Raw genomic sequence first — 13,909 nt, 5'->3', positions numbered from 1 at the left:
CTTAAAAAAAAAAAAAAAAAAAAAAAAAGACCGATCATTTTCATACTAAAATTGAAAATAAATTCTACAGTTTTTAATTTTTAATTTTTGGAATTTTTGGACTTGTTTGCAATAATTTGTCCTAAAGAAGAATAAATAAAAGTGAAAAAGAAATATAGTGCCCTGATTTTATAGGGGAACTACTAACTTTTATATGTTTTTCATTGTTTTGATTTTCCACCTCAGGTTCTTCCCAGATGGGCTGTGTACCATGAATTAGTATGTACCTCAAAGGAATATATGAGACAGGTGATACTTTTTTTTCCTTTTAATTATCCATTTTAAGTTCTTCATCCTTCCTTTCGACTTACATGTTATTAGTCAACTGTGTTATATATAGGTAACGGAATTGAAGCCCGAATGGTTGGTTGAAATTGCTCCACATTTCTATCAGCTTAAAGATGTCGAAGATTGTATGCTCCTTTTCCCTCTCTCCCTAAACTAAACATAAGATTATCTTTCAGAACACTCAAATATTTAGCAACATATTAATCAAAAAATGAGAGGCCAATATTTGAAATTCCCTTTCTAGTAGAAATGAAATACAACACTTGTTAGAGGACACGAAAGATAAAAGCTGTAGGCAATGTTTGATAACAATAATTTTCAAAAACATGAAACCAAAAACAAAGTAGTTATCAAATAAAAGGATATTAATTGAACATCTTTAAATTTCATAACCTGAGTTAATGAAGCTGTGTAAGTTTGAATTTGAAAGGAGACAAAACTTATAGATGTCCTAGTTATTGAATTATATTAAATAGTTGGATAGTTCTAGGTTGTATACTTCATGAGCTATGAATCTTTTTATCACGCGAAATTCTAAAAGTATAATAATTTTGTTTGATAGTGAGTCAAAAGAAGATGCCTCGCGGACAAGGTCGACCTGCAGAGAACTGAACTGTTCGATGGTTCCAACCCCACAAGGCAGAGACATCACAAGTAAGAAATTGTGCATGAAAGATAGAGCTTAGACAATCTTTCAAATGTTTCTTATGGGAGATTTGGTAGATAAACTCATCACCTTCTGGTCTGAACTCGGCCGACTATTAGTTAGCCTAGCTTATACCATATTTGTCAAGTATCGGATCGGATGTGTTCTTAGCTAGAATTTTGACACAACTTTGTGACTTGGTTCAGAGGCTCTATAGAAAATGTATTTGAAGATGAGTTAATTTTGTAGTGGCATTGCTAACTGTAATCGCTAATGTATGTAGAATATGTAGCTGAAGATGAGTTGGTTTTGTAGTTGCTCTGCTAACAACTGTAATTGTTAGTGTACATATTGTCATAGACTTGTGTCTTCTTTATATCTTAGCTTGGTAACTTATTTTTCTTTCTTTGGTTATTTTTGGGGTTTTGTGTATAATAGCATGCTTGGTTATCTGCCTTAGCATACTTTTAATCAATTAAAAATAGTTCAATATTTTGGTAAAAAATTGTTATTGAAATTAGTAGTTTGATTAATATATTTCCCTTCCCAAAATTTGTTTATGGAACAAAGGTTCTTCTAAAACTTCGATTTCAAGTAATAGTTTTATGTAAGTTGTTCTTCACTCGTTTGTTTCTTCTGAAATCACATTTTCGTAAAATATCGAACATTAACATTTCGAATGTTAATTGTAGCAACTACAAGGTATTCTAAGGTTGAGATATTTTTTACCGCAAATTTTCCAATCTATGATGGACCCACCCTCCTATCAAACCACAAAAATTATGAATTGGATTGATTAGAATTGTTCATTAAAAAGAACTTATAATTTTCAACTTTTTTAATGATTAATAAGAATCTAAAAGAATTGATAAATCACAAAGGAAACAAAGTGATGAGATACTTTTTAAATCAATATGAATTTTAAATTATATCATCAAATTTCGAATTCGATTAACCAATTTAACCCAAATCGATTTAAAGACTTGACCACTCCACCTACTTCAAGTTCATGATAAATGTACTAGCTAGTTGAGTTATAGGCAAGTTGGCCACCAACACAATTTTCCGAATCATTGGATCTTTAAACCACCCTGTGGCCATTTGGAAAACTAATTTTCAGAAAGAGGTTTGAGATTCAAGTAAATATGGATGCTGAAGAAAATTCTATTTATTGTAGCGTCTCACTCAGCTCCACACTAGGTATCTACTACTGGATGGGAAGAGTAATCTAGTCACTTTCCTCTGGCATATTGTTGGCCACAAACTCATCCCTTCATTGTGTCACCCAATATTCTTCTTTAAAAACATAATAGAAAAGGGAGTCACCAACCATAAAAAGATCCTAACTTAGATTAAGCCGAGGAGAAGAAAAAAAGAAATACATCAGAACCATTCTGAGCGAGGAGTCTTAACTCTTTGTTCCTGGTCGTGCAGGACCCAAGTAATTCGTTACCAATCCCATGATGGCAAACCTGGATTTGAAACCAAAGAAGAGTTGAAGTCACAAACATATAAAGCCGATTCCATTGAATCATGTTAAATTGTTGATAACGCTAAAGAAAAATCATTAAAACAAGACAGACAACTCAAGACGATCTAATATGCCTAGACATAACTTGATTAGACACTTGGCCTGCCTAGACTAAGTTTTACATAAATTACATAAATATAGGCAAAAATACAGGGCACGAACACCTTCATATAATAAACTTTATACGAAAGTTTTGAAAACCACCTACCCTCCATAGGTTTGTATTCAGCCCCGTTTGTCCTGAAACTGTTATTAACATTGTAAACAATCATGCTACCCTCTCTCATTTGTCTTAACCAATCATCAAACAGACAAACTTAAGGGTCCACAACTCACCCCAATTCAGGTCGAAGGAGAAGCATTTTGAACCAACAAGGAAGAATAATCAATGGATGGAACTCTCATTATTCACGCATAACTAAAATCTTCGCAATATTTTTGTTTCAAATAGCCTCAAGAATACTAATAGGGTAGAAGTTAGAATTATTGGTATCATTAGCTAAAGAGTTTGCTAGTGAGAGGTAGTTAACAATAGAGTCAGTCGGAAGGGGGTGAAAGCAACATTTATTTAGTCGTTTAAGCTTGAGTTCACTTGAGAGAGAATGTGTTCGAGTTCCTCAAATAACTTTGGGATAAATTAGAGTATTTTATTATTTTGTAAGTTCTTAATCAAACTTTTATTTAAATTCTCTGGTTCCTATTAGTGAGGAAAGTGATTGTTTATGATGATTAATTATAATTTACAAGACTCCAAAGTCGTAGATAAAGGAAAGGGTAAGAACCACTCTGTCAAGGGGGAATGTTCATTATGCATATAAAAGACCAACATCAAGTTCCTAAATCTCAAACCGTTGAGCACCGCAATCAATTCCGAATCTGTAAGTCCTAAAACAAGATTCCAAGTGTAAGAGATTGTTGATCTTATCTATTCTATCCTTACTCTTTTTTCTTATGACTGGGATCATGCCAACTTAGATATTCATGGATTCGTATAACAAGGCCAACCTTGCAATATTTGGTATCTAAAAACTTATAGATTAGCTAATTAATCAAGTACCTGAATAATGGTAATAACATTTAACCTAGTCTAATTTTTTTTTTTTTTAAGAAACAATTTCATTCATAATTGAAATTTACCAAAGGTGTTATCCCAATTTACAATGAGAGAGGTATGACCACATGAAGTAAATGTATTAGACAATTTACACCAAGATATAACGTGGTAAACAATGTTATCGAAGAGTTTGTATAAGTCTGTCTTACCTCCAAATACTCTTTGATTTCTTTCTTTCCACATGGTCAAAAGAAAGCCATAATGAAAATTTTCCATATGGGGACTTTTGCTTTCTTAAAGAGGTAGTACGTTATGGCCATGTCCAATAAATCTTTTACCTACTTGGGAAAAGTGAGGCCTCCCGAAGATATTGAGAATCTTTTTCCATAAATTTTGAGCATATATGCATTGTGTAAAACTTCATCTTTTTAGGGATTTCCTTTCCATATTGTTTTTGCTAGCATGTGGTTTATGACTTTTACTTATCCCTATCTCTATGTTAAAAAAACAAAAATTGTGGAAATAGAGTCATGTAGGACACTATTTTTTTGTAGATTTTCGGCTTTATATGCTATTTCACTAGAGGAAAAGCTTCCATCTTTTTAGGCTGATTTCCTTACCATGTCTATGATAAAAAAAAATTTGTGGAGAAGACTCCGTCAGTGCTAGGAAGCCATGTTAATGAGTCTGGTTTTTTAAGCAACATAATTGGGGCGAGGGCAAAGCTTAATTCAACCCATTTTTGTAGTTTTGTTATTCTTTGGGTTCCTACCAAGTTTCGGATCCCAGAAATTGCTGGCATTATTCCATGTTTCTTTGATCGAAGCCGTTTTGCTAGAATTAGATACCGCAAGGCTAGCCTAGCGTTTCCAATCCAAGGGCCGATCAAAAAGATGTGCTTCCTCCATCCTCCATCCTATGGCGAATTTGGTTGGTGATGAGGTTTTGGTGTTTTTTTATGTACTTCCATGGCCCCTTCGCAAAAGATGGAAGATGTTGGTTTGTATATGATGCAGAGTATATTTGGTCTTTTCGTAAGGTATTTTCTTAATGATTATATCTCCATAGTCATTTGCGTTTGCGGACACTTTTTTCAAAATCATTTTAGTAACTTATACGTTGATAAAATGATTGAAATGTGTACACGAATCAATGGTATAAACATGTAAAGGTTATCGAAAGGATCATAAACCCCAACGCAGTAGGCAGTTTAATTTGCAATCAAGCATGATTGAACCCTGAAGAATTAAATTAGCTCCATTCCCTAGCTAAAAAACATCGACTGTTGCATCTACATGACAACGTCAAAGTCAGCCTAAAAAACGGAACTTCGATTGTTCAGATTTTGGACAAACCCAAAATTACCAATTAATGCCATTAAACTGATACAATTCCGATCCCAAGTGTATTTCATCTCCGTTCCAGCAAAATCAAATTTTCAGGAAATAAGCATAATAATTAACAATCAAACAAATCGCGTGCATGCCACAAAACTCATCAGAAACCTTCGAATGAACGAATAAAGAAATAGAGATTGGAAGGGGAAGAAAACTCACATCATAGCCATGGAAATCTGCTTGAGATCGTTCTCCATGTTCCTCATATTAGCAAGCGATTGAGCGCAGAATATGATGGCTAGCCAAGAGCTAAGCTTGTACTGCTCAATTTTAACGAAAAACAAGAATATCGCATCAGTAAAATGTGAGATCCCCATAGTTATCGTATCAGTGCTCGGAAAGAAACAGGCATACCCTGAACATGACGCCAGCGATGCCAAAAACTACGGCGATGAAACCGGAATAATCGACGGGAAGATCTTGCGGGTTCACAGCCGGAGAAACAAACGGCTTCGCCGCCGACGGCTGCCGTGGATCGTTCGCTTGTGTCGACATCTCTAGACTCGCTCTCAAGTGTCGATATCGCGGATTGCTGTGATTAAATCTAAAATTCAAAAGTCAAAACTAGACGCGGATTGGATCGGGTCTAAAATTCGGGTCGGGTTTCAGGATGTGGAATATAAATATTGGTTCGGTTCCCAATTCAATCAAAAGCGCGGGAATCCGAACCCTAACCGTTCGGCCCTCTATTTTCTTCTCTCCAAAGTTTCGGCACTCTGTTTTCTTCCACCGGCCCCCTCTGATCGTCACGACGACGGGAAAAAACTCTGAACGACATGGATGCTCGGAATTTCTCGACGCCTCCTTCCTCTAAAGGAACTGCTTTGAAATCTGGAAGCATCACGACACCAAGTCTGTCGCCTCTAATTCCGTCTGTAATACGGCTATGGAGGCCGTCAGTGAAAGGGAACAATCGGGAGCAATGGTCGAAATTTTCTTCATTCAAACAAAAATAGGCTTGTTCTTCTTCAAGTGAGCGATTTTATGCTACTTTCATTGCCAATGCCTTTCTAGTTTAAAAGTATTTGCGAACTCCTGAATTGCTCTGGCTTAATTTGATTTCTAGGTCTTGCTTTTGTGGAGTTTTTACTGTTGGTTATGTGTATGCCTTCTATGGAATTGAGTTCTCTCAGCGACATGCACGATATATGAAACAAAGCCGGCTTGAAATTGTCTAAGCTGCAGGTAATTTGATATCTAGGTCTTGCTTTAAATTTCGTACTCTTTAGCGTAGCTTATGTAATCCTTGGGTGTATAATTAGAGATTCAGTTTTGCATAGCGATTGCCATATCCACTTAAGATTTTTGGTCTAATGGCGATTTAGTATGCTATATGATCAAGGAGTTTTCAGTTGCAACTTTGCACGAAAATATCTAAAGCCTAAGTCACACATTTTGTGTGCTAGAGGAAGTTGATGGTATAGCCCACAGTCATTCTTCCTGTCTCCAAAATGACCAACTCATATAAGGAGAGATTTGAAGATTCTCTTTAGCCAAAAATTTAGTTAACATTGGTTCCAGAAATCATCAAGAACCATCTCTAGGCCTAACTTTGGGGCTTTTTCCACTTCGTTCCAGAAATCATCAAGAACCATATAGTTGCACCAGTGCACTCTGTGTGTCCGAAGGCACTTAATTAGCCGTAGTATGTGTTGCATCCATTCCCTTGCCCCTATGCTTGGACCCTCTTAATACTGTTTGCCCGGTTTAGAATGTTTTGACTAAGGGGTGTGCATTTTCATGGTTATGCGCAGACTACGTTGCTGTCTACCAACCATGTTTTTATTGGTATACCACCGAGCTATTCGGTTCGATCTATTATTTTTTTCAATTAAGGATGCATAGAAAGATGAACGTGGTTTGCCAGCTTTTTATTTTGTCGGCTTTTACGTTCGTTAAAACTTTCTTGTCGGTAGACTGTAAATATGTTTCTTTTAACGGGTTTAATATATCGTGGACTCTTATCTGGCTCCCTTCGTACCTACTTCATAGCCCAAATTACAAATTTACCCCCGAACCATTCAATTCAAAGCCCCATTTAAGCGTCTCCTTCCTCGTCCCTTTGATCCGTGAAATCCGCCAACTGCCCAGACCAATACCATTAAAAATATCATGGACGAAATTTCCCTCTTCTTCTCTGCCGCCATAACCTTGGCCACCGTCGTCCTCCTCTACCGCCTTTTATTCCACCAACGAAATTCCCGATCTCTCCCTCTCCCGCCGGGCCCGAAACCATGGCCGACAGTCGGAAACTTGCCGCAAATTGGCGGAGCGCCTCTCCACTCCCAACTCGCCGCCATGTCCGGAGAGTACGGACCTCTGATGTACCTCCGATTCGGCTCTATCGATGTCGTTGTCGCGGCATCGGCAGCAATAGCAGAGCAATTCTTGAAGATTCGAGACACTAATTTCCTCAGCCGGCCGCCGAACGCCGGCGCTAAATATATAGCATATAATTATCAGGACATGGTTTTTGCACCGTATGGTCCACGGTGGCGGTTACTCCGGAAGATCAGTGCCGTCCATCTGTTCTCCTCAAAAGCCCTAGAGGATAATCGGTGCGTACGCGAGGTTCGTCGGTTTCTTCTTCTCATCATTTATGTGCATGCATGCCTGAGTTTTGACCGAATTATTTTCCCGATCAATCATTAAATTGCGTTTCGTTTTGGGAGGAAAAAAAGTAATGACGATGATGCAAGCAAGGTTGGTTTCCGTACAAATTTTCTTAAAGAGGTTTAAAATTTTTCATTACTGTATAGATGATCTTTATTCACAAGATTTTTAATAAAAGGAAACAAACTTGAACCTGTCACGTTTGTCGTTAATGCCGTACGCTTTAAAACGCCAACTAAATCTTTCCAATTTTGCATTATTAGCCATAAAAACTGCTGACTCACTTTGAGAATGACGTGGACTAGTATTTTGTCTTTGAAAATATTAAAATTTTGTTTCAATAATATCCTTTTAGATGAAAAATGTCAAAATTTCTTTTTATTAATATCATCTTTACCAATTTTTCCTATAAAACATTTGAAAGGTGGATGAAATAAGCTCTAAAATTCATAAATCATAATTAGGAACAAATAAAAAGGCTAAATTGTTTTTGGAATGGAGTTTGGAAGCGTTGACAGGTGAAATGAGAGGTAGGGGACCGATTTCTTGTTTGAATTGATTTAAAGTTCAACTACCCATACTGGAAGATCATTTATTACTCTGTTTTAAAGTGGAGGGTTTTTATTTACCAGTTATTATTGTAGGGTACTGCGAGTATTGCCCACAAAGTTTACTCAATTATTCTTATTTTACTTTCCAAGCTAGGTTGGGTTGAAGCTATATAAATAAATGTTACTAATTATCCTCCTACCTTTAACTTCCAAAGTACAGGAGGAGGTGGGGGTGCTGGTACAGGCCCTTGCAAGGCCCGGAGAGGCACCGGCCACCTTGGGGAGTTTGCTCACTGTGTGCACAGCCAATGCCCTCGGGCGGACGATGATCGGCCGACGTGTTTTCGGCGATGGCAGTGGCGGTGGCGATCCAATGTCAGACCAGTTTAAGGCGATGGTAGAACAAGTTATGATTCTGTCCGGAAAGTTCAACCCCGGCAACTTTTTCCCGTCGCTTGAGTGGCTTGATTTGCTGGGCGTTGCTAGAGAGATGAAAAAGGTCCACAAATGGTTCGATGATTTATTGTCCAAGATCCTGGAAGAGCACCGAACTTTATTGGCCAGTGGCGGCGAACACCAAGACTTGCTGAGCACGCTTCTGTCCACAAGGGACCACGCTGAAGATGAAAATGAGAAGCTCAATGACACTGAGATCAAAGCTTTGCTATTGGTTTTCATTTCTATTTAAATTTAGTATTATTTTTTAAAGAAAATCTCTAAAATTCTTTTCCTTTTCTACCCTTCAATTTTGTTAACTAAAAGGGAAGGATCTGTGTTTCATTTTCATGCAGAATATGTTCACAGCTGGAACCGACACGTCAGCAAGCACAGTCGAATGGGCCTTGGCGGAGCTCATCAGACACCCAAAAATGATGTACCAGGCCCAACAAGAACTGGACTCTGTAGTGGGCCGTGATCGGGTAGTTTCTGATCTAGACCTGCCGAAGCTCGGCTATCTCCAAGCGGTGGTGAAGGAAACATTCCGTCTCCACCCACCAACGCCGCTCTCCCTCCCCCGCATGGCTGCCGAGAGCTGCGAGATCAACGGCTACCATATCCCTAAAGGCTCCACTCTGTTGGTGGACGTATGGGCCATAAGCCGTGACCCGAAAGAATGGACATGCCCACTCGAGTTTAGGCCCGATAGGTTCCTCCCCGGTGGCGAGAAGGCCCACGTCGATGTGAAGGGAAATGACTTTGGGGTGATTCCGTTTGGGGCTGGACGGAGGATCTGCGTGGGGATGAGTATGGGCCTGAGAATGGTCCAGATGTTAACTGCCTCGCTGGTCCATTCGTTTGATTGGGCCTTGCCTAGCGGGCTTTCGCCCGGTGAGTTGAACATGGACGAGGCCTTTGGACTGACTCTGCGTCGGGCCCAGCCCTTGGTTGCGCATCCTCGGCCCAGATTATCGCCTGGGGTTTATCAATGATGTTTTTTACTTCAACCGTTTAGAAGATTTATGATGGGTTAAATATAATGTTCAAACTTTTAAAAATATAAAATATTTTTAAAATAATGGAGAAAATCTATTGGCACATTTTATTATTTAGTATTTAAAAAAATATTTATAATCATTGTATGAGGAGATAAGCACGAACCTAACATAATTTGGAGATTAATGAACAAGACATAAATAAAAACAATAAATTATATTTTGAAAACCGTCAAAAATATATTTAAGATCATTTAAATATACACAAATAGGTTGGATGCATGAAGATTTTGGGGTTAAAAAAGTAAATAAATAAAAACACGTGTACGGTCTCCGACTTCTGAATTCCTAAATGATCTTAGATCACCTGATCCCTTTACGATTAGTTCAAAGCCCAAATTACAAATTTACCCCCCAAGCCCATCAATTTCATAACCATATTTTAGCAAATCGGCGGACTGCCTCCGCTCCCACCTCGCCACCATGTCCGGTGAGTACGGACCTCTGATGTACCTCCGATTCGGCTCTGTCGACGTCGTTGTGTCGGCATCGGCTGCAATAGCAGAGCAATTTTTGAAGAGTCGAGACACTAATTATTAGGACATAGTTTTTGTGCCGTATGGTCCACGGTGGCGGTTACTCCGGAAGATCAGCACCGTCCATTTAACGGTTCAAGGCGATGGTAGAGCAAATGATGATGGGTTCCTCCCCGGCGGCGAGAAGGCCCACGTCGATGCGAAGGGAAATAACCTCGTGGTGATTCCGTTTGGGCTGGGCGGAGGATCTCCGTGGGTATGAGTTTGGGCCTGAGAATGGTCCAGATGTTAACTGCAACGCTCGTCCATTCGTTTCATTGGGCCTTGCCGAACGGGCTTTTGCCCAATAAGTTGAACATGGACGAGGCCTCTGGACTGACTCTCCGTCGGGTCCAACCCTTGGTTGCTCATCCTCGGCCCAGTATTAGTTTCCCCGCCGGCGTCTTCCAACGGTCCGTTCAAGGTTGCCGGCCATGTCCTCGGCGGCTTCTCTTAGTGTTTCTCGAGGTGCAATACATTTTCAGTTTCACTTCCTACTTCTTACCTTCATATCCACCGCTAGCAAATATTGTCTTTACTCCGGGAAGTTTTCTACCCCTCTATAAATAAATGATGTTTTGTCATCCTCTTCGATCAATGTGGAACATCACAATCCACTCATTTCGGGACCCGGCATCCTAGTTGATACTTGTTCCTTTCTTCAATTAAAGTAGGACCACCACCAAATCCACTCCTTTGGGGCCAGCGTGTCTACCCCTTCGTGAAACAGAGAAGTCTAGCACATCGTCGCTCTTATATGATTTGTAACGCTCCAGCTTTTCGAGCATCCCCTCCGAACGTAGACGATAATAGAGTTGTGAGAGTAGAGAAATGGAAATGGGAAGTTATTGGTGGGTCTCGCGCGTACTGGTTAACAAGGAGCAGAAAGAGCAGTGGCTAGAAAACCCAAAAGTGGGCCACTCTAATTGATGCCATTTACCCTCTGAAAACCCACTCCCTTTATTTTGTATAGAACATACCCTCCACTTCAGGGTTTTTTACATTCTCTCCCTTTCTCTCCATAGCTCTCTCTTTCTGTGTGTGTGTGTGTGTGGTAGTGACAACTTTCTTCTGCTCACTATCTCTGAGCTTTGTAATCATGTCTTGTGGGATGCCTGTTTTAGCTATTGGGCTGCTTATTCTCGCCATGACTGGCCATTCACGTAAGCTCCCTGCATTTTTTTATGCATTCTTTACTTCTGTTGTGTAGATCAAACGCATATTCTGGTATCTCTTTTTTACTTTGACTTCTCATGAGCATTTTTCTTGTGAACCATGCTTTTCTCAATGTGCATTTGACCCTCTTTACTGAAATGTAACAATAATTCACCATTTGTTGTTCCTTTTGGGTGGCTAAGTGGTTCAAGAGTTCAGTGAGTTTGCAGTACCTTTGAAGTTTCTTTAGATGTCCAGATCTTGTTGTGTTTCGTCCGTTTTCTTCTGGCTGTCCCTTAAAATGCTGGTTTTATGGAACTTGTAGGTGCTACATGGTGTGTTTGCAAGAGCGGATTGGGCGATGCAGCTCTTCAGAAGACACTGGACTATGCTTGTGGAGCTGGGGCTGACTGTGTCCCTATTCATCAAAATGGTGGCTGTTTCCTTCCCAACACTGTCGAGGCCCATTGTTCCTATGCTGCTAATAGCTATTTCCAAAGGAAGGGCCAAGCTCCAGGTTCCTGTGATTTTTCTGGCACAGCAATGGTCACTACTACTAACCCCAGTAAGATTTCGCTCTCTACATTCTCATGTTTTTCTCTAATTTTTTCCAAGTAAGAACTGATTAACTTGGTGTGAAGAAAAATGGAAACAAACACACCTCGGAATTAACTCAGATACTCATTTCAAAGGCCCTTAGCCGTCTATTTCAGCTACTAAATTAAATTATGACTTCATGCTTGTGAATATCTCTTTCTTTCTTGGTATCTTTTCAGGCATTTCAGGCTGCGTTTATCCTTCTAGCGCTAGGTATGCTTCTGCTTTATTTTATGATTTAGTTTTCATTTGAACAAACAGAGAAGCTTTTTACTTGAAAAGAAGTAGAGCATCTTGTTAATTAAAGACTCAAAAATTAAATTCAAAGTTAGATACTGTTGGAAAAGATGCTTTTGGCCATTAGATTAGCCATCATCATCCCATTGCGTTGTAATCATAGATGCTCTTCTTGTCAATTGACTATAATGTAGTTTCACAACCATTTTCTGGCTTCTTCCATATCATATTCGGTAATAAAACTTGTTGTTGCTGATACTTTCTTCTCGGTTACTTACTCTATAATTCGAGAATAATTCGAGAATAGAGGAAGAAAAGATAGAAGGGCTCTATGTTAATGGAGTTTTCATAATGTTGGTCTGATTTATGTTACATCCTCGAGATGGGATATCATTGAGATTTGAGCCTAGGCCGGCCATGATTTTTGGAGAGAGGGGTTCACATGTGGAGGGAGGAAGGTTTGTTGGGGAAGAACTGTGTTCTATCTCATCTTATCTGAATTGGGTTTGATTTGATTTTTGGTGATGTATTGTTGCAGCCCTGTAAATAGTGGGACTATTCCAGTATCTGGGACTCCAACCACCACCAACCCGGGCACTGGATTTACTCCAACCACCACAACAAACACTCCATTTGGTTCTACAACACCTACCGGCGGTGTCATGGGCGGGAACGGCTTCGGCACTGGTAGCAATGGTCTAGGACCACCGGGCGTTGGCGGGATGAACACCGACTACGATGACAGCGGATCAAGGCTCCAACTCACTCTCATTACTAATGTACTTGCTTTCTTGTTCGCTCTCATGTTCTTTAAGCATATGGTTTGATAGAGTTCTATTTTTTTTTTTTTCTTGTGGTGGTTTTGGTTGGTAAACGGGATTAGTGTCATGATCATGCTTGTTCAAGGTCTGTTGTCTACGATTGCATGTTCATGACAACCCGTTTATTCATATTTTCATTGTATGTCTACTTCAAAGTGTTCATTTTCTTTTCTAGTACTTTGGTAAGTGTATGACTACTCGTCGGTTTTGATGCGCAAGCCTATCATAAACAGTTTAGTTCATAATGTATATGACTAATGGTCAAATCTTGGGATTTAAGGGGGGAGCTTGAGAGAGAAGGGTTTTGTATGCCATGGATCTGAGTTGAGTTTGGAAGCATGTGATGTTACAGTTTTGCTCTTAGACAGCTTTCATTTGTTTGTTTGTTCTTTCCTCCACTCGTTTAGTCTTCCCCACTTGGTCCCCTCATCTCTTTTTGGATGGGTATTTTTCATGCTCTAGTGGGACCCGCAGAATAACTTTTTCCTTTATTATTTCTTTGTGCTCTGTGCATATGCTAGCTTTTCCAGATCCAGAATTATTTTGTTCATTCGAAGTTTTTTTTTTTTTTTTTTCAAATTTGAATGAAAAATTAATAGCAGATGTTTGATTAATTGGATATTTGGTCTAAATAGCTGAATGCATTTCTTAAGATCCCTCTTTTCTCACTACATTTTAATTTGTGTTCTTATTTTGTTTTGATCTTATTCATCATTTTATTTCTCTCTAAATCAAGAAATAGAACTGGAAGGCCATTAGATTTGTATCAATAAGTAGCAAAAACCTCGTTAACTATAAACCCGATCGAGAAGTACTCTATTTTCTTTCAAATTAGATTCTATAAATCACATATTTAGAAAATCTCTCCTGGTACTATGTCCTCCCAAGGGGCAAGCTTTAAATCCTTGGATTCTTGCAGTTTTTACAATAGAACAATGAAATGTTTAAAAAAAAAAAAAAAAAAAAAAAAAA

General features: G+C 39.0%; 4 protein-coding genes across 6 annotated transcripts in view; 3 read left to right on the top strand and 1 right to left on the bottom strand.

The window, feature by feature from the left end:
• The window catches only part of LOC111498124 (pre-mRNA-splicing factor ATP-dependent RNA helicase DEAH1), a 12,180-nt gene extending 10,811 nt beyond the window's left edge, over nt 1-1,369 (top strand). For all 3 annotated transcript variants that reach the window (XM_023149238.1, XM_023149246.1, XM_023149254.1), the window contains 3 exons: nt 226-288; nt 380-452; nt 890-1,369. In XM_023149238.1, the coding sequence (XP_023005006.1) occupies nt 226-288; nt 380-452; nt 890-939 (186 nt within the window). In that variant the 3' untranslated portion in view covers nt 940-1,369. The remainder of the gene's footprint in view (nt 1-225; nt 289-379; nt 453-889) is intronic.
• Nucleotides 1,370-2,107: 738 nt separating this feature from the next.
• Nucleotides 2,108-5,510, bottom strand: LOC111499903 (protein Asterix-like). The gene is made up of 3 exons (XM_023151629.1): nt 5,310-5,510; nt 5,115-5,215; nt 2,108-2,445 (listed from the first exon to the last, which is right to left on the bottom strand). The coding sequence occupies exons 1-3, from the start codon at nt 5,448-5,450 to the stop codon at nt 2,382-2,384; spliced, it is 306 nt and encodes a 101-aa protein (XP_023007397.1). The 5' UTR covers nt 5,451-5,510; the 3' UTR covers nt 2,108-2,381.
• A 1,418-nt stretch (nt 5,511-6,928) lies between these two features.
• LOC111499893 (flavonoid 3'-monooxygenase) lies at nt 6,929-9,657 on the top strand. Its single transcript, XM_023151618.1, has 3 exons — nt 6,929-7,526; nt 8,340-8,789; nt 8,911-9,657. The coding sequence occupies exons 1-3, from the start codon at nt 7,068-7,070 to the stop codon at nt 9,547-9,549; spliced, it is 1,548 nt and encodes a 515-aa protein (XP_023007386.1). The 5' UTR covers nt 6,929-7,067; the 3' UTR covers nt 9,550-9,657.
• A 1,402-nt stretch (nt 9,658-11,059) lies between these two features.
• Nucleotides 11,060-13,203, top strand: LOC111497655 (PLASMODESMATA CALLOSE-BINDING PROTEIN 3-like). The gene is made up of 4 exons (XM_023148519.1): nt 11,060-11,290; nt 11,608-11,847; nt 12,059-12,092; nt 12,655-13,203. Exons 1-4 carry the CDS (start codon nt 11,227-11,229, stop codon nt 12,941-12,943), a joined length of 627 nt encoding a protein of 208 aa, XP_023004287.1. The 5' UTR covers nt 11,060-11,226; the 3' UTR covers nt 12,944-13,203.
• Nucleotides 13,204-13,909: the final 706 nt, after the last annotated feature.

Source organism: Cucurbita maxima, unplaced genomic scaffold (assembly GCF_002738345.1).
Source record: "Cucurbita maxima cultivar Rimu unplaced genomic scaffold, Cmax_1.0 Cma_Scf00002, whole genome shotgun sequence".
NCBI classification, from domain to species: Eukaryota; Viridiplantae; Streptophyta; class Magnoliopsida; order Cucurbitales; family Cucurbitaceae; genus Cucurbita; species Cucurbita maxima.
Note: the sequence above shows the minus strand (reverse complement) of the source record. Positions and strands in the feature narration are given on the sequence as shown.

Coding starts and splice junctions, on each gene's coding strand:
- LOC111499903 (XM_023151629.1), bottom strand. CDS start 5,450: ATGTCGACACAAGCGAACGATCCACGGCAGCCGTCGGCGGCGAAGCCG. Junction 5,216..5,309: donor TCGCTGGCGTCATGTTCAGG/GTATGCCTGTTT, acceptor AAAATTGAGCAG/TACAAGCTTAGCTCTTGGCT. Junction 2,446..5,114: donor CAGATTTCCATGGCTATGAT/GTGAGTTTTCTT, acceptor TTTCAAATCCAG/GTTTGCCATCATGGGATTGG.
- LOC111499893 (XM_023151618.1), top strand. CDS start 7,068: ATGGACGAAATTTCCCTCTTCTTCTCTGCCGCCATAACCTTGGCCACC. Junction 7,527..8,339: donor ATAATCGGTGCGTACGCGAG/GTTCGTCGGTTT, acceptor TCCAAAGTACAG/GAGGAGGTGGGGGTGCTGGT. Junction 8,790..8,910: donor AGATCAAAGCTTTGCTATTG/GTTTTCATTTCT, acceptor ATTTTCATGCAG/AATATGTTCACAGCTGGAAC.
- LOC111497655 (XM_023148519.1), top strand. CDS start 11,227: ATGTCTTGTGGGATGCCTGTTTTAGCTATTGGGCTGCTTATTCTCGCC. Junction 11,291..11,607: donor CGCCATGACTGGCCATTCAC/GTAAGCTCCCTG, acceptor TGGAACTTGTAG/GTGCTACATGGTGTGTTTGC. Junction 12,093..12,654: donor GTTTATCCTTCTAGCGCTAG/GTATGCTTCTGC, acceptor GTATTGTTGCAG/CCCTGTAAATAGTGGGACTA.